The 23907-nt window shown below is 39.0% G+C and overlaps 1 protein-coding gene across 3 annotated transcripts in view; it reads right to left on the reverse strand.

Moving 5' to 3' along the window:
- The window catches only part of RHOT1 (ras homolog family member T1), a 57068-nt gene that overhangs the window by 16403 nt on the left and 16758 nt on the right, over nucleotides 1–23907 (reverse strand). Inside the window, exons 4-19 of one of the 3 annotated variants that reach the window (XM_089477923.1) lie at nucleotides 23246–23289; nucleotides 22745–22798; nucleotides 21887–21939; nucleotides 20387–20495; nucleotides 19225–19326; nucleotides 16201–16299; nucleotides 15494–15602; nucleotides 15160–15280; nucleotides 14201–14285; nucleotides 13453–13598; nucleotides 12640–12740; nucleotides 11471–11601; nucleotides 10733–10816; nucleotides 9179–9298; nucleotides 7629–7831; nucleotides 4171–4314 (exon numbers count right to left, since the gene is read on the reverse strand). In XM_089477923.1, the coding sequence (XP_089334049.1) occupies nucleotides 4171–4314; nucleotides 7629–7831; nucleotides 9179–9298; nucleotides 10733–10816; nucleotides 11471–11601; nucleotides 12640–12740; nucleotides 13453–13598; nucleotides 14201–14285; nucleotides 15160–15280; nucleotides 15494–15602; nucleotides 16201–16299; nucleotides 19225–19326; nucleotides 20387–20495; nucleotides 21887–21939; nucleotides 22745–22798; nucleotides 23246–23289 (1705 nt within the window). The remainder of the gene's footprint in view (nucleotides 1–4170; nucleotides 4315–7628; nucleotides 7832–9178; nucleotides 9299–10732; nucleotides 10817–11470; nucleotides 11602–12639; nucleotides 12741–13452; nucleotides 13599–14200; nucleotides 14286–15159; nucleotides 15281–15493; nucleotides 15603–16200; nucleotides 16300–19224; nucleotides 19327–20386; nucleotides 20496–21886; nucleotides 21940–22744; nucleotides 22799–23245; nucleotides 23290–23907) is intronic. The other 2 variants (XM_089477931.1, XM_089477939.1) reach the window with 2 other exon arrangements.

Below are 23907 nucleotides of genomic sequence, written 5' to 3' on the forward strand. Positions count from 1 at the left end.
TACGCACTTCTTCCTGTAAGACTAGACCTCAGCCCTGGCTTACCCCCAACATTAAGTTTCTCCGGTCCTGCTCTAGAGCGGCCAAACGTCTTTGGAGAAAGTCCAAAGAGTGGGCTGATTTTATCCATTTCAAATTTGTTTTTTCTTCCTTCTCATGCGCCCTCTCTATGGCAAAACAGAATTATTACAAATCATTGATTTCCGCCAATGAGAGGCGCCCGCAGCGTTTGTTCTCCACCTTCAACACTTTGCTTAAACCTCCCTCTCCTCCTGTCTCTTCATCATTCTCTCCTAATGACTTTGCTAATTATTTCATCTCTAAGATTTCCACTATTCGCTCTGAGATAGTCCCCCCCAATTCTTCTTCTGCTCTTAATCTTCTATCACCCTCGCCTAACAAATTTTCTGTGTTTCCTCCTGCCTCTTTGGATGAACTCTCTACACTTCTGAACTCTTCCAAACCTGCAACCTGTTCTCTTGATCCAATTCCTACTCGTCTTCTAATCTCTATAGCTCCCTCCTTTCTGCCCTCGCTTTTCCATATCTTCAATCTCTCTCTCTCTACAGGCTCCTTCCCGTCAGACTTCAAACATGCTCTCATTTCCCCAATTCTGAAAAAACCTTCTCTCGACCCCTCCTCTTTGTCTAGCTATCGTCCGATTTCTCTTCTTCCCTTTCTTTCTAAGGTTTTGGAACGGGTTGTTTATTCGCACTGTCTTGAGTTTCTTGAAGCCAACTCCATCTCCGATCCCTTTCAGTCTGGTTTTCGCCCAAGGCATTCTACTGAGACAGCTCTCACTAAGATTTCGAATGACCTTTTACAGGCCAAGGCTAATGGCCTTTACTCTGTACTCATCCTTCTTGATTTGTCTGCTGCCTTTGACACTGTTGATCACTGTCTTCTAGTTGATATACTTTCTGACCTTGGGTTCTCAGACTCTGTTCTCGACTGCTTTAGATCTTACTTGTCTGGCAGATCTTTTGCAGTAGTTGCAGGGGGCCAGACTTCTTCTCCTGCTCCCTTATCTGTTGGAGTTCCCCAGGGCTCTGTTCTGGGTTCCCTTCTGTTTTCTCTCTACACACTGTCCTTAGGAAAACTCATTAGCTCTCTTGGCTTTTCCGACCATCTGTACGCCGATGACACCCAGTTGTATCTTTCCGCCCCTGACCTTTCTCCAAGGCTTGAACAGCAAGTTTCGTCTTGCCTCACAGCTGTCTCGCAGTGGATGCGCCATCGGCGTTTGAAGCTCAACATGTCCAAGACAGAGCTTCTTGTCTTTCCTCCTAAGTCCACCCTTCAATTCTCCTTTTCTGTCTCTGTGGACAACATTTCTATTCAACCAGTCCAGCAAGCCCGCAGTCTTGGTTTTATCTTTGACTCTTCTCTGTTGTGTATCCCTCAGATCCAGACCACAGCCAAGGCTTGGAGATTCTTTCTGTACAATATTGCCAAAATCCGACCATATCTACTGCCAAGATCCTGGTCCATGCCCTAGTGATCTCATGACTTGATTACTGTAACGTCCTCCTGGCTGGGCTTCCTCTTTCTCACCTCCGTCCTTTAATCTCTGTTCAGCGTTCAGCTGCACGCATTATCGCTTCCAACCACCGCTCTGACCACATCTCTCCTGTGTTGGCATCCCTTCACTGGCTCCCCCTCCCTTTCCGCATTCAGTATAAGCTCCTGCTGTCAACATTTAAAGCCCTCCATGGACTGGCCCCTCCTTATCAGACCTTCTTTCTCCTCACCTTCCCACCAGGGCCCTCTGTTCTGGTAGTCAAGGTCTACTGTCTCAGCCCAGGATTTCCTCTGCCCCATCCTGGATTCGCCCCTTTTCACTTGCTGCCCCTCACTCCTGGAACCTTCTTCCCCCACAAGCAAGAGCCATCACTTCTTTAACCAGCTTCAAAACGGAGTTGAAAACCATCCTGTTCAGAGAAGCCTTCCCAGGCATTGCGTAAGTGTCGCTTACTACTTGATGTTCTTTTGGTGCCTGTTTATCAAACCATTTCCTGTATTGCTATGTACTGTATATGCATTATCCTACTTGAGAGTATGTATTTTCCCTGGAAAATTATTAACCATCCATTATGAAGCCAAGCCCTCCCTCCAGTCCATCTGCCTTGGCCCAGGCCTCGGAGGTAGAGAGGAACTGCTGGACCTCCTACCCTTTCCCTCCACCAGTCCCTTCTCCTTCTGTGTCATGTCTTTTTAGATTGTAAGCCCGAGGGCAGGGAACCGTCTAACCAAAAAGATTGCATGTACAGCGCTGTGTAAATTTACAGCACTTCATAAATAAAGGTTAATAATAATAATAATAATAATAATCATGGGGGGATATGGTAGAAGGCTATTCAGTTACATGAGCTCTCACCCACAGTCCTTCTGTGCTGGAGAAAAGCTTGCATGCTCAAAAAATAAACCCTTTGCAGACCGTTGCATTCTACAGTGAAAAAGTAAGGCAACTGTGGATTGAGGGGGAAACCTGTTCCACTCCTGTCCTGTAGTCATTTATACAGCTCTGTCAGAAAGATCTTTGCCCAGCCTGGCTGCTCTCATGCCCTCAAGTGGAGGATGTATTTTCTCGGAGTGTCCATCACAGGAATGATAAAACATGAAACATGGTGTCAGCACTATACAACACTGCTCAGCTTTCTCCTCTCCACAGAAAGGGACCAAGGTCAAGATAATGTCTTCAACCTCCCTGTTCTAGTTGTAGGGAACCTAATTAATCAGAACCTAAGCTACAGAGTTAACTATAAGGGGAAACCTGGACAATGGTGCAGCACTATTAAGAGGCATTCTTGCTTCATAAAGTTTCCTGCATCAGTAAATGACCATGTATATAAGGTGTGAAGTTCTCATTCTACAAACACTTCCATATTCCTTGTAGTGCTTCCTACTAGATAACTGAACAGTTGTGCTTTAAAATGGACATTCTGCCACAATGGCTTTCATATACTTTAATCATATCATCAGTACTTTCATACTTAAATTGTAAAACACACAGAAACTTTGCAAAATCAGACCACGTAATCTATTCTAAACTTCATTTTCTGAAATGACTATTTACAAGCAGAGGTCAATGTAACAAGGCTACCAGCTAAACAAAACTAGAGCATAGAACTGTAATTTGAACTCCCATTCATTTTCAGGGCCACTTTGATATAACATGGGGTATGCATTTAACATTAGGGTAATCTACTAAATCCTCTTATGGTTTGACAAACATGTGCTCCTAACGAGAGGTGTGTGTGTGTGAGAGAGAGAGAGAGAGAGAGAATGGTGCAGCACTTAGAAGTCTTTATAGAATATGTCTGTTGCTAATTAACTCATCCAAAGTGTCTGAATGTCTTGAACAGAGAACAACTAACCAAGGTTTACTCTGCGAATGTGTGAATAGGTAGTATTGTGTTAAAGCCAACGTCACTGTTAAATGCCACAGATGTCATCGCACCATATCCATTCACTGGGTCAAAACACATGTATTCCGAACACTGGCCAATTTCACTAGTATCCAGAATATTTTATAAACCAAATTATACACAGATTAATACTAGAATCAGCACATGGAGGTTTTTGGACAAGTCTAGCTCTCAAACTATGCCAACTGGCCACCAAGCAAGGGGCAAAATATGGTGACCATGGTTTCAGAGGTAACAGAACATGATGGCATATGCAGTTTTATGGGTAGACAAATGAGTCAATGGTCCATCATCCTTCATCTCTTTCTCCAAATTACCCTATGGAAAACTAGCTACTGATCAAAACTGTAAATATTTCCTCATTGCTTAGCTTGTGTGTCATCTTTTCCATGAAATGTATTTCTAAGACCTATATCAAAATTACATATACCGCTCATGATACAACTGTCTGTAGTAATTGCAAGGGATGCATTTATTTTTAGCAGCCATCTTAAAAGCAACTCTGATTTCCTCTACATTCTGTTCTTATTATACTGTTAACTCTGTTAACTGCTGTGCAGTTGGACATATGACAGCTGGAATATGCACCTTTTGAACAGAAATGTTTTAAGGTGAAAACTAATATTTCTAACAATGTCAGCAGCATGTGCCTGCTCAATGGATATGGAGTGAAGGTCTGTCCCAATTACAAAGTGCAACAATAATTTGTTTTTTAAAAAAGTAATTTTAAAGCACGCCTGGTACCTAGTAAGTAAAATCAAAGACCTGTTAAGAACTGCAGTGAAGATTTTGTTCTTTACAGATTGCAGCAAGTCTGAGTTGAGGAGGTTCTGACAGATGCAAAATGTACACCTGTTGCAGGTGCACATACAGCGTAACCGGGCATGGCTGCGAAAACACACAGAAGGACAGGAGTTGAGATCTCAAGCAGAAACCAGAGCTGAGCCAAAACCAAGAGAAGTGGGAATAATTTAGGAACATGGGGGAAGGGTGGGACTGAGGCAAGGGTAGGCCAACACTATGCAGATTTTTCAGGAGACTTTTAAAGAGAAATGCATTATGCAGATACGCTTGCACTCCTGTGAGAGAGAAAAAACAGCTTTTATTTTATGTTGAGCTTGGAAAGAGAAGTAGAATGGAACTCCTCCTTAATCCATAGAAAAATTTAATTAAGTTGCATTCTCAAAACTGAACAACTTATTTAAAAGCCAGCTACCCTTACCTCTTCCATCCCAGCCAACATACACATGCTTAATATCAGGGAAAGATCAAGGGAAGATAATAAAGTTAAATATACTATTGCATATACTTCTCAAAATTCTTGACTATTCCACATTGGCTGAATGCATTATTGGGGCTGGGGAGAATGGTGGTAGGAAATCTGCATTAAGTCTCCCCTACTTTCCAGATCAACTGTTCATTGTAGAGCTGAAAATCATAACTCTGCAGCATTGGTGCGTTTACCTTCAGGCACTTCCCTGTGCTTTACAATATCACAGAAACATTTAAAGTGGTGTAAAAAATAATTAGGCCTATCATCCATGAATATATCTATCAAAGGCTATTTGCTGAAGAGATAGAATGCCCAAGAAAGTATATACTTCAGATTACCAATTTTGAGGCAAAGCAAGTGAAGTGTACCATCATCTTAATCTCCCTCAAAACCTCACAGAGAATATCTAACAGGAATTTCTGTATTGCTGCTTTGCAGAGGACAAAACGCTCCTGTTCTAACAATGTCACAGATAAGAAGCCCCAGAGCTACAAAGGGAGGAAAACATTTTCATGTGTTTTTCCATCAACCCTTCACATCTTAAATGGAGTCCTAGACTGCACTGGATATCAGCTATTTCATTTTACTCAATCTTCTATTTTAAGTGATGTGTGACTTAATGTTGTAGAAGAGGTTTAGCCCACTAGACACGAAGGCCTGAATCCAGTTGTTAGCCTCACCTAGACTCGATTCACTGAATCAACTGCTGAATGACCATAAATAAATATGAAAATCCCATCAGTAAAATGGGTCTACTCTAGCTCAGATTAGCAACTGGGTTCTAAGCTATAGGGTTTGCTTGGCAACAGAGCGAGATGCTTAGTGAGAAACAGCAACCTTTAAACATGCTAAATCTCAAGCTGAAAAAGTGTCTATGGAAAATGTATGAAACACAAGAGATATACTAAATTTTAGAAGTAACATGTGACCTACACAGAGATAAACAAGCAAGAGAACTGTCATGAACATTTCAGCAGTGCTGCTATGAGATGATGTAAGTATTGCATTAAATTATATCTTAGTCTACTAATAATTACAGGTCAGGTTTTCTTGGCATAATTATAATGAACTTGCTAAAAGTATCCCCTTTTCACATTAATATACAGAGATAATATGATATGTATCTAAAGTCTCTAAAGTCAATAAACACTAGTTACTGTACTGTTTTTCACTCATTTAGGTAACTGAGACCATGAACAGTTTGAAACCAAAATAATAAATAACAGTATTATTGTATCATTGCATCTTATTATGAGGCTTTCTAGTGCTTTATGTTAAGCACTGTAATTAGAATATTATGTTCAATATTACACAAGTAGTCATGATTTAAAGAAAACGTTAAAGCTGTGTTCATTTGAGTTTTGGTATGGCTTTTTCACATCAAGCTTGCTGGGATGTTCAACAAACTAAGGCAAATGGAATTGCCACAAGAAGCAGTAGCCCCTTGGCCTGGCACCCAGAAACTCTGTGCCTGACTTGTGACACTTCTTAAACTGGCTAATATGCCCAGTAGTGTTTGGGTCCTACTGGAAAAAATAGTTTTAGTCTCCTAGAAAGAGACTGTCCTCTCGCATCACTATTTTAAAATCTAAGGCCGGTTACAGACCGGCACTTTAGTGCGTGACGAGCACGCACTAGGGTTACAAAAGGGCGGTGCTTCCGCACCGCCCTAACCCTAGTGCGTGCTCGTCACGCACTAAACGGCGGCGGCCCTTCCATACGGCCGCCGCCGTGAGGACGTCACGACCACGCCGCCTCTAGACGGGATGGCGCGGACGTGACGTCCTTGCTCCGCGCCAGGGCGCTTAGTGCGCCCTGAACACGGAGCAGGAAGGAGCTCCGTTTCGGAGCTCCTTCCTGGTTTAGTCCGCTGGGCACAGCCTTCAGACGGCTGCGCCCAGCGGACTAAAAGAGAAAGGGGCCAAGCGGCCCCTTTCTCTTCTCACCGCCGCCGCGGGGTGTCCTTGGGGCTTGAAGCCCCAGGGACACCCCTTTTCAGGCTGCGGGGAAGCGGCGTTTTGCTGCTTCCTCGCAGCCTGAAAAGCAGTGGATCGGGGCCTCAGCAGCTGCCGCTCTGCACACTGAGGCCCCGATACACCGGGGAAAGGGGCGGGTGCAGACCGCCCCAAATGGGCGGTCTATAACCCGCCTCTGTATCATATGAATAGCTAGGATATATTTTCCTAGGGTCCAAGTAGGATTTGTGACTTGTTTTCTGTGAATAACAGCTCCACTATGCCACATCTCAATGGATTTCCCCCATTTCTGACCACTTCAGGTGTAATTTATCATGTGGCATGCAGAGCTGTTATTTTTGCTATATGCAAAAGGGTTATCTGAAGAGATGTCCACATTCTGGGTAATACACCAGACTGATAACCAGATGTCATCTTGAGAGCCAAATGTTCTGTGTGTAGCTTAGAAGTCAGCCTTGTATCTCTTTCAGAAAATATGTAATTCTGCACCAGTGATTTCCCAAAAAATAAATATTAGCTTCTTCTTGAAGCTTTAATTATGTATGGCTTATTTTCAGTAACCAAAATCCCTTTTTCCTGGGACACACTTACAACTCTTTCGTTAATGAATAAGTAATGACAATGAGCAATGCAATGCATGCACACATGGAGAGAATCGAACCCCATGTCTTATAAATTAAATCTAAATCTGCAATGTATTCAGGGAAAAATATTTCTCAAAAGTACACTATGTGCAGTAATAGCTGGCACACCAGCATTTAAAAAGAATTATTATTTTGTATTGCTTTGCCAATTGAGTAATTAACTTTCTCATTTAGTTGCATCACTTACATCTCCCTCTGTTGCTAAACATAATTTCAGTGAGGCACAGAGTTCCATCCTTATGGTATTTACAACATGCAAAGTTGTTGTGAACCATGCAATATGAATACAGGAGCACTCTGGATACTTACGGATACATGGCCATTGTTGTTAGCTTCACAAAGATGTCCTTACTTGGTGCATCAACTGTGTTGCAAGAAAAGGCTTGTGGTGGAGGCATTTTGTGTTTTTTGCAGAAGTCAGCTGGGGAGATGCTGTATTCTTGTCTAACTTCATGAAGATCTGACCTGGCAGCTATCACTAAGCAAGGTATCCTGCTGTCCATGAAGTGTTGCTGCATGTTTTAAGTAAAAAAATAAAGGGAATTAAAGGGAGAAATACAGAACTGCCATTCTACAATATAAGTCCAAGGAACTTAAAGACTTTCCCTCCCTCTCTCCCAGACAGTGAAGTTGCTTTTGATGCTGAAATGAGTTTAAAAAGCAGTTCGTAATATAATCTGCGGACCAATGGTTAAGCAAAAGACAGACTAATAATTGCTCTGCACTAGCACAACTGGATCTTGGCCATAGTTAATGTGCTTATATGACAAAATTTAACAGACATACAGATAAATCAATACTTAGAAGTTATTTCAATTAAGTTCAAGTGGACATTCTGAAGATTGCTGCTTTTAGGTTAGTTGCTGTCATTAACACATTGTTAAAATTTCAGATTTAGTTTTCTTAAATGCAGGTATCATAGGTATATTAATTTTTATTTACATTTCAATGAAATCAGTGGACATACCCCAAATTAGTACTACAAAGAAAGGTCTCAGTTAAGTAAACATGTTAATGGATTTGCAACAAGAAATTGGAATTTGAGTTTTGTTCTGCATTTTAGCATGTATTCTTCTCAGTTTAAATTTTAAAGGTTTAAACTCAGTTTTCAAATCCTGCTGTGAGATCTGGAGGTTCTAGTGGTTTTTCAGCTATTTTCCCCTACTACTCCACAAAATAACTCTTAAATGCTTTGGACTTAAAAAAAACCCCAGAACAATTGTTTTGCACACTGTATGAAATTTATTTATACTTACGATTGAAGTTGCATCTGCAAATGAACACTGTACATTTGAAGTCTATATCACTATAAACTGGTGTGTTAGTAAGACCTTTCCAGTACCAACATTTAGCAAGTTACATATGTTAAGGAAGCCTTACAGTCTTACATGCAGAGGACTTGCAAATTCCTTTGCAGAATGTACCTGTGTGTAGATTTTTACAGTATGTGAAGCATCCTCCACATAAAGCTTTTTTATTGAAGTAATGTGAGAGTTAGATAAATAGAATTTACTTTTATACCATCATCCTTTCCTGGAGATCAAAGTATTTTCTTTCTCTCCTTCTCCTTTTAGGGATTTCCACCACCTTTCCTACAAGAGCCTCAAATCCATCCTGTTAGATAGGTTAATCTGGGAGAGTATGTCTGGCTTTAAGTGACCTGGCTTCATGGCTAGTGGGCATTTGAGACTCACAAAAATAAAGCTGTATACTTTTAATTACTGTACCACATTGGCTAAAAGCAAATACATGGTAACCAGAAGTTTGCTGTGTCACCGCCACATACTGGGCAGGAAGGAATAACAACTTTCGATTTTCCAATTTTTAATTGTTTTTAGAAGGCAAAAAAAGATACACACCTTAAAAATCCTGGCACAGTATTCAAAGGATTTGGGGTTGCTGACATCATATACTAGGCATACAACATCACATATAATCTCAGCATCACATAAGAAATCGGATTCATGAACATTATGCAGCTACAAGGGAATAGGAGTTTTGAAAATTACAAAATATAGGCCAAACATATTTGCATTTACATTCAGCTGTTACTTTTTCTTGTAAGCACACCAAAGACACAACCAGCAAATGTGTAAATGATATTTAGCAGAGGCTGATCATTCTTTGCTAAGAATTTCATTGGTTCCCACACAGACCAAAAGGAAGAGGTAATGGTCAGTAGGCTTGACAAGTCTTGTCAGCCTCTCTGTCACATCACAGATCTTTGTTCCAGGGAGACAACAAACCAAGACATCTTGTCAGGACCACAAATCACTGCTTCTGTACCCCTCAGCAAGGATTCCCTCTCCACCACCACTCGCCTCCTCCAAGGCTTAGCAGCAACTATTCCCTGTGGTGGTGCTCTCAGACTCCCCTGCTCTGTCCTTGAAGTCCGTCCATGCTGCTCTTCCTCATCATCCCTGTTAAGGGAGAAGAGCTTCAAATCAATTCTGTAGCTGCAAGCTCCCAGAACGATCCTTGGTTTCCCTATTTCTGTGTGTGACATTCCTCCAGCTGTCTACCTCCTGTGTATGTGAAGTGACCTCCTCCTCCCCAGCAACTTCCTCTGTGTGGTCCCCATCCAAGACCATCATTCCGTCCTGTCCAGGAAAACCGCTTGCTCCCTAATATGCTGAAGTGTAGCTATCCAGCACTCCAGCTGCTGAACTCCTCCAAGAGGGCTACCAACTTGGTGCATTTGAAGTTCCTCACATCCCTAGGCAAGAAGGCAAACATCCCACAAGTGTTGCAGGTGACTGCAGTAGTTCCCTCAGTGTCCATACTGAGTAGTCTTAAGTAATCACTGAAACAGGACTGTGGGCTTCCTCCTCAAAAAGTCCCCTGGTAAACAGCAACGTAACAGGCCCCTGATGGCCTGACCTTTTCACCAATCTCAGTCAGTGAGCTCAATTTACTGAGGATATAAATTTATAGAGATCTCCTGGCTGCTAGCTCATTCTGGAGGCAGGTTTCTGACTCACTTCCTCTGAGGAAAAAAAAACAACCCAAAGCCCTTTTTTAAAAAGTAAAAAATTTAAAGGAGAACCTCTTAAAACGAAGTTTCCAGCTCCCCTGCTGCCTGTGCTGTGCTTTTGGTACATGCCTCTGGGAGGAATTATATAGAACTAGACTCCTAGGTCCATCCCCTAGTGACTCACAAAAGCTCCACCCCCTCAGCAACAAGAAAAAAAACTGAGCTTCATGAGAAAAATTGTTTAGAATGAGTTACACATTTCACAACCAATTATTATGTACCTGAATCATGAATGTTCACATTAATAAGAAATAAAGGATGTACAATTTAAAAAATAAATGGATTCTAAAACTTTAAAACCACATTACTGATACTCTGTACATCGTCACAAAAGAAGAGAGCTTCCTATTAATGTATCAGAAGATGGATATAATCTTACCAGCAAGTATTTTTCTTGCCCATACACATATACTGTATTAATTGCATAATAAGATTTGTGGTCTGGACGTATATGCTTCTGCCTCTGAAAGCATAAAAGAATTCAGAAATTAGAGCAAACATGTTCATATCTGGCATGTGATTTAGGCACAATGAGAGTGTAATGTATCATGCATTATGAAGACATCCCCAAGTGTCTCAGATGAAGACTGTATTTTAAAACCTAACAATATACCAACAATACAGTCAAGATTTGAACACATAAGCATTTCCTTATTTAGAAAAAATACCCATGTGACACTGGTCATGCTTTTTTTCTTAATTTTCAAATGTTGGTATATGAGGTACAGCTACAATACTGTTTTGCACCTTCTCTGGGCCAGTCAAGGACTCAAGAGTGCAGGTGCAGCCTTCTCTCGTGGCCATTAAAGGCTCAGAGCAACAGCACCTTAGTTTCACCTTCCAAACTAAAACTAAGAGTTGTGATGCTATTGTAGCTTTTGAGAGGCAGGCCGCACATGCCTAGTTCTTCCAGATCAAAGAAAGAGGGGTCAAATAAATGAAATTGGGACACAAGAAAAGCTGCAGCAGAAGGAATAGATTTTAAAACATTATTTTAAGATTGTATCTGCTACTATTGTAGTAACTGACATTTTCAGGAGCTCTGAACAGGCAGGCAGTTCCTAACTGTGATAGTATAATAGATTTTGCTTGTAGATAATAAAAACAAGGTTCTTACCATTAGGTTTCTTCCAAGCAGCGACTGGAGGATTCCACTTTTCCCACAGCCTTTCATACCAATTAGATTACACCTGAACACATTCCTCTGAGTCTGTTTTTTCTGAAGGTCAATTTTTTTATCTCTTGTTACTTTGAAAAGAAAGAATTCATACAGATGTACACATTAAAAAGGAAGAGAAATAAGACACCGCAAAACCAGAATCAGATTAATGTTATTACTTCATTTTACAGATCTGAAATCTAACTATCAAACAGCCTGGTCAGTGATCAAGGTTTGCCTTGGCAGTGTACATGGGCACAACATTAAGAATGCAAGACAAAAATGAATTCTCAGAACTTTCCAGCAAGATTGTTTAAAGTTTTAAAGAAACAACGGGAGCACAATCACCTTAAACTCTTCCATACAAAAAAGATTCTAAATGATGTCGGCCAGGATAGGGGCAAGGGGAGTGGGAGTGGAGAGGGTGAGTAGTATGGCAAGGGCTGTATGATTGCTACTATCCTGAACCATCTAGTTATCAGCTGCTAGTCTACATGAGTGAAATGTGCAGCTGGATCTAGGACCTTAAATTGTATATGGAATTCAGTATCCATCTTTTCACGCTCACTGTCCCTGTAAGATTGACAAAAACACCAGGTGACAGAAGATTTCAATGCAACTTGGATCTAGACTTAACAATCCCCATGTGTCTCTCCCAACTGCTCTTTTCTTGAATCCAAACTAGACAATAAAGAGAGGCTTATGAGTGAGGCTGAAGATGCTATGCACTGGAAACATGCAATAGAAAAAAATCACTGTGATGTAATATCACTGCCTCATTTTTTTACCAATCCACTCCTAACCTAAAGCCAATGAAGTAGAATGGGGGCAGGTGGAAGGGACACTATTATGCAGTCCCCTCCCTCCACACTAGATAATAAGGGACAGCTGCTGAAGGAGATGCAGATTGGTTATGTTTGCATTCCTCTGCCCATGGTATCTCATTTAGACCTCAAGTGTTATTGCTTTATTGTGTGCTCTACCTCACTCCTTTAGAGTTATACCTCTGGGTTTTGTGCCCACAATGTTCCACATGTTCAGTTGATTGGAAAGAGTTAATTAGGGAAGTGAAAGCTTTTGCTTTCTAAAACCCTTCCAAAATATACTGGAATACAGCAAAGTATTACCTGTAATTGCTGAGGCTTGGGATTCCTGTTCAGTCAATATTGAATATCCCAAATATCCCAAATATTCAAGGCAGCGCTGTACATCCAAGTAAGTAGTAAGTCTAGTAGAGAAAATGTATGTTTCTAATAAGACACTTAAGACATGTGCCTACACATTTATAAAGACTTATAGAAAAGGGAATGTAAATGATAGATTTATCATTTTGCATTCCGTAACTCAAAAGGATAACAAAATACCAAAATATGTGAATAGCATAGAGTAGAGAGAAAGACAAGAGAAAGGAATTCATTTCCTACTTCTAGTCACAATAATTCATATCTCTTAATTATGCTGCCTGCTGTGTTACATACATTCAGCATGTTCCATCAACCAAGCTCTCACTACTGAGGGAAGAAACAAACTGAAAACACTTTAAAGAGACTTGCCAACTTTCAAATGCAGCGAAGTCAACTTTTCTTGTACTACATACAAAGGACTGCTTGATGCACACCCCTTCCCCAAACCCCCACTATGTGTAGAAAAACAGCATTTCAAGAAAGGAATCAGCCTAGCCTCTCCCTCGGACATGTTTGTTCTCAACCAACTGGAATCTTCTGTCCTGTTACTGTGCACCTGCAGCTTGAAGTGATTCAGTAGTAGTAAAGGTATACTAGTTGATTCTGATTGCACAGGTTTTGAACCTTTCAAACTCATAGTGCACTTGATAATTTCCATTTGGTGCCTTTGAAAACAAATTTGTGGAATCATACAATCCTCTCCAGAAGCAGAACGAATACGGAAGCACTGCTGATTCAAGTATGTGTTGCACGTACGTCCACTGAGACAGAAATCCCTGATAGGTAATCCAACCCCTTTCATTGGTACAGACAGTATTGTTGACATCTAGTCCCCATGGCATATAAGGGAAGATTTTGAACAAATCCTTGAGTTCATCAGGAGACAATGCACAATCCCGGTCCTGAAAACAGATTAAATGAAAACTGAAACCATTTATATTTAGAGCCACTTTGTTAAACTTACAACAATGACATTTCAGATATGGAAATGGGCTTGCAATAAGAAAGTAAAGAAGCAAAAGTAAAATTCAAACACTAGAAGCAAATAAAGAAGTGTTGTGGCACCTTACAAATTAGCTAACTTGTTTCAGCAAAAGCTTTCAAAGACTACAGCCCAGTTCCTCAGCATGAAAAATAATAAGTTTATTTGTAAGGTGCCACAACACTCCTTTTTATATTTAACTAACTAACATTACTACATGTCTGATAAAAGCAAACAGTTAACTTTACTAAACAAGTATCAACATTCTGCTTTCTTCAGTACACTTTTGAGCCCTGCCTCTAATAATTTAGATTAGGAATCTTTGGGTCAGGGGAACATTTGTTCTATAGCACAATCACTTATCATCTGAGCTGCTGCAATAAGCTACAAATAAAAATATGATACATCTTTTAAAAATTACTTGACAGGTTAGTTTCCCAATAGTTTCACTGCAGAGACTGTAAGAATGGCATTTCAAACATTCCTTATAAAAATATCCCCTAAATAAGATTAAAAGCTTACCAAATCATGCTTATCAAAAATGCTTTGGAGGAACAAATATGCATGGTGATTCAACTCTGTTGTACAATCAGAAGGTATTTTTAAACTGGTAAAAGAGAAAGAAGCATCTTTGGGAAAAAAAAGGCATTCGTTTGTTCTCTAATTTTCCCTTCCCCACCCTTCCATAATTTATTGCCCTGTAAACACAGTAAGAATGTAAGGGCCCTGGTGAATCAGATCAAAGGCCTATCTAACCCAGAGTACCCACCCATCCCCATCCTTCGAAAGGAACATAAGGGGCAACAGCTTTTACAGCTTCTGTTATTCTATGCCTTGAGACAAGATATCATGTGCCATGATCACTAGTCATTATTTGCTGAGTATTCTATCAGAACATGGAGACATATACAGAGACACAGCACAAAGGAAGGAATACATCTGAACAATAAGAAGCCACAGAGAAATTCTGGCCACTATTTTTTTAGAATTTTTGGATTATTATTGTTTGTTTTAGTCTTGTGAACTATGTAATATTCCTACATTAAATGGGGGAAAGGATCTGAGAATGAGCAGAAAGATTATGAAACAGCTCAAGTTTTAAAATCCATTTTGCTTCAAAAAGAGAGATTAAATATCCTGCACCCAGCAAAGAATGTAAAAAATCCTGGAAATAGCTTTCAGTCTTGGTTTTGTTTCCCTTCATCTATGTGTCATGGCCCACCCCTGCTTTGAAAAATATTGCAAATTCAGTAATCTGGACTACAAGATTAGACAATATGTATGTTGCTATGAAGGCTAGAAATGTTCCAGAAGTATCTGGTTGGCCATTACTGGAAAAAACACTGGAAGCAGATGGCTTGTGGTTCAGTCCAGCAAAGGAACAGTGTCCACAGCTATCAGCACTGAGGGATCTCTTTTTACAAGCACAAAGCACAAAGTATATTTAGAATTATATAAAAGTAATAGTTACTGATACCTACAGAGGAAATAAATACTCAGGTGTGAGCTCCAGATCATCATCATAGCCAAAGCGCCGCAATACTGTCCAAGTTGTCTCATGTCTTCCTCGCTGAATAAATAGTGTGTGTAGAAAAAGAAAGCCTGAAAAAAGAATGTTCTAAATTACATGCCACAAGTAAGGACACCTCAACATAATTTAAACGTCACCTCAGTGTATCACATGCAGAACCATTTCATAATGTTTGGGTTCAATAGTAGTAAAAGGAAATGAAGTATTGCTTTCTTGCCATTTCCCCCATTTTAGCAAGTCATATCTCATCTCCATATTTTAATGTGAAGAAATGTAGTACTTACCCTTCAGTGTTAATCCATTATCTGCAACTCCATCGCTTAGATTTTTCCTGACTACATTCTTTACATCTTCAAGTGCTTGAGGTGCCAATGGTGTGTTAAAACAAATTCTCTTTAAAAAAAACAAGGGGAGGGGATATTAGAAATATTTCAAATAAGGCCTTGGCAATATAAAGCCACACATGACTCTCTGAGCAGTTTACTGTGGTCTATGATCTCATACTAGAGATTTCATGCCAATAAAATAGCAAACTCCTAGTTTACATGGTGGCAGAATGCATCATGGCAACCATGGCCCAAAACTTAATAAATAAAAATTAGAAACCAGAGCATCACTCTTAAGTCAGTCCTGTACTTAGGCACTTGCTTACAGCCATGACAAACAACACATGGGCGATAAAAGTAATAAAGTGAACTTCTGTAGATATTATATAAGGGTTCCAAGTGTAGATTCTATAGCCCTGGCACATCACTGTTGGTACACATTGTAAAAGGTGGCTCTGCACAGATGCAAAGCCCGTTTATGTGAGTCACAGACACCTTCATTACACACAAAGGCTACATATTGGACAGAAATACTCTGAAACGTTTGCACAGAGGCCTTGTCAATGCATTAAAATGCTGCCAGCAGATTCCAGGTGATACACTTGCTTGCTGACTATAGAAGCCATACATAAAAAGAAGCAGCAAATGAGGGGAGAGAGAGAGACCTGAAAGAAGTTGAGTTCTGCATCATTAAGGGTGCCATCATTATCTTGATCTGAAATTCTGAAGATCCGAGTTAGTGCTTTTATACAGGCAGGTTTCATCTGCAGATCAAGGGACAGTAAAGAGACAGGATTATTTTCTTCTGACAACTTTGAATTTTTCCCCTTAAATATGAAACACAAAATCTGTGACAGAAGACATCAACCAGGAGCATTCTAACAAAGAATCCTCACACTATTGGCTCCATGTTTCCTGCATATAAAATAGAACAGTTTTGTTTACATTTATCAGGAAAACTGTTGGTAGTAGGGCCGGGGGAGACTCATGCAATGATGGGGAAACTATTTCTAACTGGGCTAAAATCCAGTTTAGAGAGATTCTTAGGGCCACATACTAGAGATGGGTGTGGTCAAAGGCAACCAGCAATAGCACAAACATATTTTAATTTAAAGCTCTTATTGCCTGTAATTAAATCTTTGGGAGAGGCATTTCAATTTTTCAAGATGGGAAAAATTGCACAGAGAAGGTGGGAAACCAACTACCAAACAAAAATGTAACAGAGAAAGTGGTTCTTGGGAGGGCTGCATTCAGCTCCAGGTCTGAGCCCGACTCCTAAAGTAATGCAAAGGACAGGCAGGTTTTAAGTACAACATTTTATGTGACTCTCACATTGTTTTCGACTCAAACACTTGATCTACTAATGAGTCTATATTATGCGATGGGACCTTATTCTCTTTTGCTGTGGAATTCTGCTACTCATCCTAAATCCTTAAGGATGAATAAGACTGCCAATAGTCAAAGGCTGTGAATAGTTGTTTCTGTAAATAGGGCTTTTTACTCAAACACGCCAGGGCTGCTAACAAACATAAATTACAAACAACAATCTTCCCCTCCAGTCAAAACTCTTCCTCAGCTCCAGAACAAAAATCTGATTGAGGTTTAATGGCAACAGTGCAAAACTTTACGAAGACTAAACAGAGAAACAATGTAACACCTTGCTAAAATATGGTGCGCCTGCACAGTGAAGATGTAATTTCAATACAGTCGGCCCTTCTTATACATGGATTTTTTATACATGGATTCAAGCATACATGGTTGGAAAATGTTCAAAAAAAGTATAAACTTCAAATACCAAACCTTGATTTTCCATTTTTTATAAGGGACACCATTTTGCTATATCATTATATTTAATGGGACTTGAGCATACATGGATTTTGTTATACACGGGGAATCTTGGAACCAAACCCCAGCGTATAACAAGGGTCCACTGTATTCCAATCCAAATTCTGTACTAATAGGAATGACACCTCATGTCAGAATTTGCTATCAAGAACATCTTACTTGCCAGCCTAGTTTCATGAGATTTTTCACACTAAGAATAGAACACAAGAATAAGATACCTAGTTTAGGCTCTAGCACTGTGAGAGACAGTCAGAAACTTTACCCTAATATGACATTTTCCTGACTGAAGCTTGAACAAAAACATTTCTGCCCTCTAAAATAATATTTTTAGCAATTAGCACATGTTCTTTGTATCTTCTACTTTCCACTGATGATTCAAGTGGGAGAAAATCAGCAACAAACGCCAATTCAATCCTCTATGTGTCACATTCAAAATATCTTAGCTGAATTTTCAAGTTTCAATCGTTATATAAAATTTCAATTGCTATATGAATGAAATATTTCAAGACAAGGGTTTCCCTGACCACACAATTAAGAAGCTAATGAATACAGAAAATTAAGCACTAAGTTATTAATCATTCCCATGATATCAGTTAAGGTAACACTATTTTATAACCTACAAAGAGAGAAAAGAATTCATCAGCAAGAAGCTGTCAGAATATGTGTTCCCTAATCTAACTGCCTGTTCAAACTACAGTAGATATGTTCAATCAATGGTTGTCTAACATTTCCATATCTTTCAAGAGGTCTGCTCTAGTTGGAATATGCAATATGTGAATAAAATATGAAAACACTTTGTTCATATTTGATAATATAGATCTGCTTTATCTTAAAAACATCAACATCCAGAATTTCTGAATGAAAGACATCCAAAATAGTTTCAAAGAAAAGTACAATAAAATCCAGGATTAAAAAAATACTCATCTAAAGAGTCAGAGATAATAATAATAATAATAATTTGTTTTATTTATATACCGCTATTCCAAAGATCATAGCGGTGAACAGCAAGTAAGCTAATTAGCAAGTAAGCTAATTTGCCCCCAACAGTCTGGGTACTCATTTTAGCGACCTCGGAAGGATGCAAGCCTGAGTCGAGCTTGGGCCCTTTTGCTGATCTTGAACTCGCAACCTTGTGGTTTCGAGTGAATGGCTGCAGTACAGGCATTTAACCACTGCGCCACCAGATCACAGCAGAAAACCAATAAGAATAAATTTATAGCGCTTTATAAATAAAGGTTAATAATAATAATAATAAGAAGAAGAATAAGAATAAAAGTACAGTGGAATGAACCTAAGGCTCCCCCTTAAATACCTGACCCTACTGTACATTGCACATTTTGGAGCCTTTTAAAGCTTCTCCTAGGAACAGCAGCAGGCAAGACTTGTCCCCATAGTGTGGGATGATAGACAAGAACAGCAAACACATTCCACTTGAGGTTTACAAAAGCTTTAGAAGGCACCTCTGATGTGCAGCAAGGACATGCTGCTGATTGGACCTCAACCCACATCTCAAGCCCATTCACTGGCTAATGGGTTTACTGTTTCTGGGTGAAGTTAAGCCAGCAAGTTGGCCGCTAAAATTTACAATCATGAGTTGAGTTGAGTCAATGAGTCATTTATTGCCGAGTCGAGTCCAAGTAGAGTCATTGAAAGGACCTGAGTCTGACCTGAGTCCAAGTCAATCAACTTGGGCCTACACCACTGCCTAGAGGGCTGTATGGATCTTACCCCTAACTTAAATTCATTCATCTTTGAGACACATTTGATACAGATATCATGCTGCTACACAAGCTTTGACAAATCATTTGCAAAGCTGATTTTATGAGACCAAAATATAAAAATACCTCTTTTTCCTCTGGACAATAGAGGGGTCCTGTAGGATGCAGAACAGCTTTCTGTGCATAATAAAATAGTTCAGATATATTCTTCAAGTTCTTGGCTGAGCACTAAAGAAAAATGAAATTGTGAACATGTGTGAAGAGCTTTACCATGACATAGGTCTACCTTTGTTTTAAACCATGGGTGTGGCTTTCTTTTTAGCAACCTGGAAATTTAATTTACATGAAAAGCAAGATATAAATATCTAGTATTAATAAACAAAATAAAAATAGACTTTATAAGAGTATCTATGTACTAGAGATAGCATCAAGGCTATCCATCCTGTTCAGAGAAGCATTCCCAGGCATTGCCTGACTATTATTTGTTATTTGACATTTTTAATTTGTTGCCTGCTTTACTTTACTGAACTCTTTCCTGTATTGTTATGTATTATTCATATGTATTATGTTATTATTTCTTAGATTGTACGCCATGGGCAAGTTTACTTTACCTATGTAATTGTTTGTATGTACAGCGCTGTGTAAATCTACAGTGCTATATAAATAAAGCATAATAACAACAACAATAAGGCAGGTTCAATTATATGTACTCTTATTATTTCATATTTTAATTCCAAATCCATGCAAAAATCTGTTCCCCAAAGCAGCTCACATCACAAATAAAGACAAAAGATCTTCCTTCAGATTTTCATTAAAGATACAGAAAAAGAAAGGGGAGTAGCGAGAAAGAAGAAGACAAAGATCAGTTTGACTGTCATAATGAGAAAAGGAGGAACAAGCAACCATTTGGCTCCATTCACAACAAGCTTATCCTCTTGTGTGTTTGGTTTGAAGAAACTACCTGGTGCCCTGGCCTTTTCTTCTTGCTTGCAATAGACAAAAACAGCAGGGAAACTGGCAGTTGGAAAGGACTTCTTTCTGGGAGGGATGGGGAGCGAGTTCCTTGCAGCTACTTCTTTTAGAGATTGATGGCGGCAGCCAGGCGGATCTCTTTTCTCATGATATCTTTTCAAAAATAAAATGGACACAGCTTCCCTTGGTCCTTGTTCCTCCAGCTGGTGGCAAAGTGTCCCTCTCATTTTAGCAAATAAAGTGTACTGAAAGTTAACTATGTCATTCATGCACCATATTAAATGATTTCATTTGCTAAACAAATACTTTTTTTTACCTCTACACAAGTTTCTATCTCTGTATATTGGTTCATGATGGGAAGGATGGTCTCCATACTACTGTACTCCACCAGATCTGACTTGTTGCCAACCAGTATAAGAGGCAGCCTGAAAATCAGATATAAAAAGTTCTTACAGTGAAGAAGATATTACCTGCTAATTTGACATGTCACAAGCATGTTCATCATTCTTACAAGCTGCTGATTTATGATATTAGCAGGTCTGGGTTCCAATGCTACAGAACAGAGTAAGTCTGGATAAAACTAAAACAACTTTCCTCCAAACAGAAGACATATAATTTTTTTCTTTCCAGGCACAATTCAAACTGCTGGTGATCACTTAGAAAGCCCTGTACAATTCAGTTCCAGGTTATCTGAAGGACTGTGTTCTCCAATATGAAAATGCCCATGTTTTGAGATTTTTTCTCTGCAACTTGTATATCCAGTAGAAACGTGAGAGGGGGCATTCTCAGAGCTACTCTCGGGCTCTGGAACTCACTTCCTAGGAAAGCTAGCCTGGTACCCTCCTTATTAGCTTTCCGCAGACAAGTGAAGACCTGTTTGTACTGGCAGGCCTTTGAGAATTGATTTTTCAGGATTAGCCTTGCATAATGTGCTGGATTTTTGTTGTTGTTGTTTTAAATGGTTACACATTTTTTGATGCTTTATAACAGTTGTATGCCAATAATTTTGGTTGTTTCGTAACTTTTGTATGCTGATAACTTTTTGCTATGTTTTCACTGTTGTAAGCTGCCTTGAGTCCCAAACTGGGGAATCGTAGGATTTAAACAACAATAACAACAACACTCCTAATTAAGAACACAAGGCAACCATTTCATTAAAATGGATGCCAAATTTAAGTCATACATTCTGGAATACTTCCCAATATCATCTGTTACACCACCTTACGATACTCAAACTAGAATGCTCCAATGGGCACTTTAAAATATACATGAAATATGCAACAATTCAGTCTGGAAATTTCATATACATATTATATATAGACATGCACCATCAATTAACTAAATAGCTAATGCATTAGGCATATGCACAAACTTTTCTAAAAGTATGCATGTGGAAGTAAACTGAGGTTTAGTGTTCACTGTTTGAGATCTAATTTGCATCTAGAAAGGCAAAATGTTTGGGAAAGAATGGCTTGACATGGTTTTCAGTCTTCATCCAAGTGCAGCTGTAATTTTAGCTTCCAAAATTATTCTCCTGGAACTTATAACTGCTCAACTACTTTACCTGAAAACGAATAGGAGCCTACATAGAGGCATAGGGCATATATCTTGAGAGAATGCTGTACTATACTGCAGTTCATAGTGTGACAATCCTATACTTCATTGATTATCCCAAATAACAAGCAGCCAAATATTGTATAAATTCTACAAGGAGCAGATCACTGAAATGGAATGTCCTTCATAATGGATTTTTTTCAGCATCCCTCCCAGAACCCTAGGATTTGTATTTAATCAATTTGCATTGTTTTCAATATACCTGCTATCTTTGTCTGTTCTTTCATTGATGAGAGGAATCCATCGGCTTGTTACCTAAAAAGCAACAAGTTAATATTAATTAATAATGCTACTCTTTCCACTCAATCCACTTTCTAGATGTTGGAAATGTATTTGTAAAGAGTGAGCAAGTGACGTGAGCAGATGGACAAGACTTTTCAATGCTTATGGTGGGTGTACAGAATTTAGATTAGCACCTCTTCAATGACAGGTACCAAGAAGAAGATTTCAAACTTAGATGATGAAGAACAAAAAAGAGAATATGCTTTTGCACACTGATTTCACACATATGTGTATATTTGCTACTCACTTCTTGTGTATCTTCCTTACAAACATGTTCTGAAGTTATAACCTACTTTTGAAAGGACCTCACCATGAAGCAACTGCAGTTCCAGTCGTTTCAAACTGGACTTTTTCAGAGATTGAGTTAGATAGCTCATGTCATACCCAAAGTTATTTCAACATATTTTCCCCATGCTATGTCTAAAAGACAAATTCTGACTGATGCAGCAGACTATAAAAAGCAAGTAGCCACTGGTCTACCCTTCTCATTCTTTCTTAATTCATCATGTATGAACAAAACTGCTGTCTTCCCAAAGGAGTCCACCAAGGTCAACACACTAAGCCAAAAATGAAGTTATCATCTTCTTTTCAAGACTGTTTGGGGAAAGGTTGAATAGGCACACTGTTGAAGTTGGTTACCATAGACAGATAAATTATCTCTCAATATTCAAAATGTTTTGAACAGATAACCTATGCACCTGGAGACAAACTTTCTCATTCAAAGGAAAGAGATATGTTAACGCCAGCCAGAATTGAATAAAAAAGGCTGCTCTCATACCTTATCGATTGAATTCCTGTTGTTAACAGCATATACTATGCAAATTACATTTGCCTGCAACAGAGAAGAAAACAATTTGATTATAACTGCAAGGTTTTCAAATTATAATATTACCTTTGAAAAGTAAATTTCATTTTGCTAAGGATCGCTTTTTGCATTGTTCTGCTTATAGAGGCTCAAAGGGTTTCCGCCCTACTGATTTTTAAATTATAGAGTTTTAGGGATCTGACTTTTGTGACCAAACATACAGTCACAATGATATCATTTCAGTTACTAGCAGAATAGGTAAGGATAGAAAATGCAGATATTTATTGTTCTAGGGGCTTGCCAGATATATAGATTATTCTTTGCAGAAACTGGGCTGTTATAATCTCTTATTAACAAAAAGGCCTTTACTCGCCCACTCATCATTTTATAGGCAGCATCCATTTCATAAACCTTTATGTTTAGAAGACAGCTATAAAAGAAGTAATTTCAGAACAGACGATGCATGACACTCACTTGTGATATTTCATGATGGAGTTGTTCATCACTTTGTTCAGATTCTAAACAATGAAACAGGAAAAGTTAACAAATATTGTTTATTTGTCTGGATAAGGCAATTGCATCAAGCATGTTTATGATATAAGATAATATTAATCCAAACTTTCAGCTAGAAGTGCATTATCTCAATAAGTGATGACTTGCCTTTGTTATAGTTTGTATTTTATACAAAGCTGTAAACCAGAAAAGCAGTACTAGTACAACATTAATGCATAAATGCCTTTCCTTTAACCAGGGAGTGGGAATCATGTAGCCCACTAGATGTTGCTGCATTTCAAATCTTAAAATATTTCTTACCACAAGAATTCACAGTGGTATAAGGATCCGTGGCAACACTGAACTACGGTAAATCTAATGTGAATCTGATCTAGAGTAGACCCACTGAAACAAATGGGGCACATTAGTCACAGTTAACTTAAGTCACATTGATTTACATGGATCCACACTATGTAGGACTAACAAGGCAATCAGGCCATTGTTTTGAACCACTTTAGTTAAAAAGACGATTGTCCTGTTTTTACAATGTTTACAAGTGAAGGATTTTTTTTTAAAAAAAACTGCAATTTTCGGCAAGAGTGGTGCTGTTTTTCCCCAAAATATCAATCTTGAACATATGTGGA

Source organism: Sceloporus occidentalis, unplaced genomic scaffold (assembly GCF_023333645.1).
Source record: "Sceloporus occidentalis isolate IW3139 unplaced genomic scaffold, rSceOcc1.0.p SCAF_1, whole genome shotgun sequence".
Lineage (NCBI taxonomy): Eukaryota > Metazoa > Chordata > Lepidosauria > Squamata > Phrynosomatidae > Sceloporus > Sceloporus occidentalis.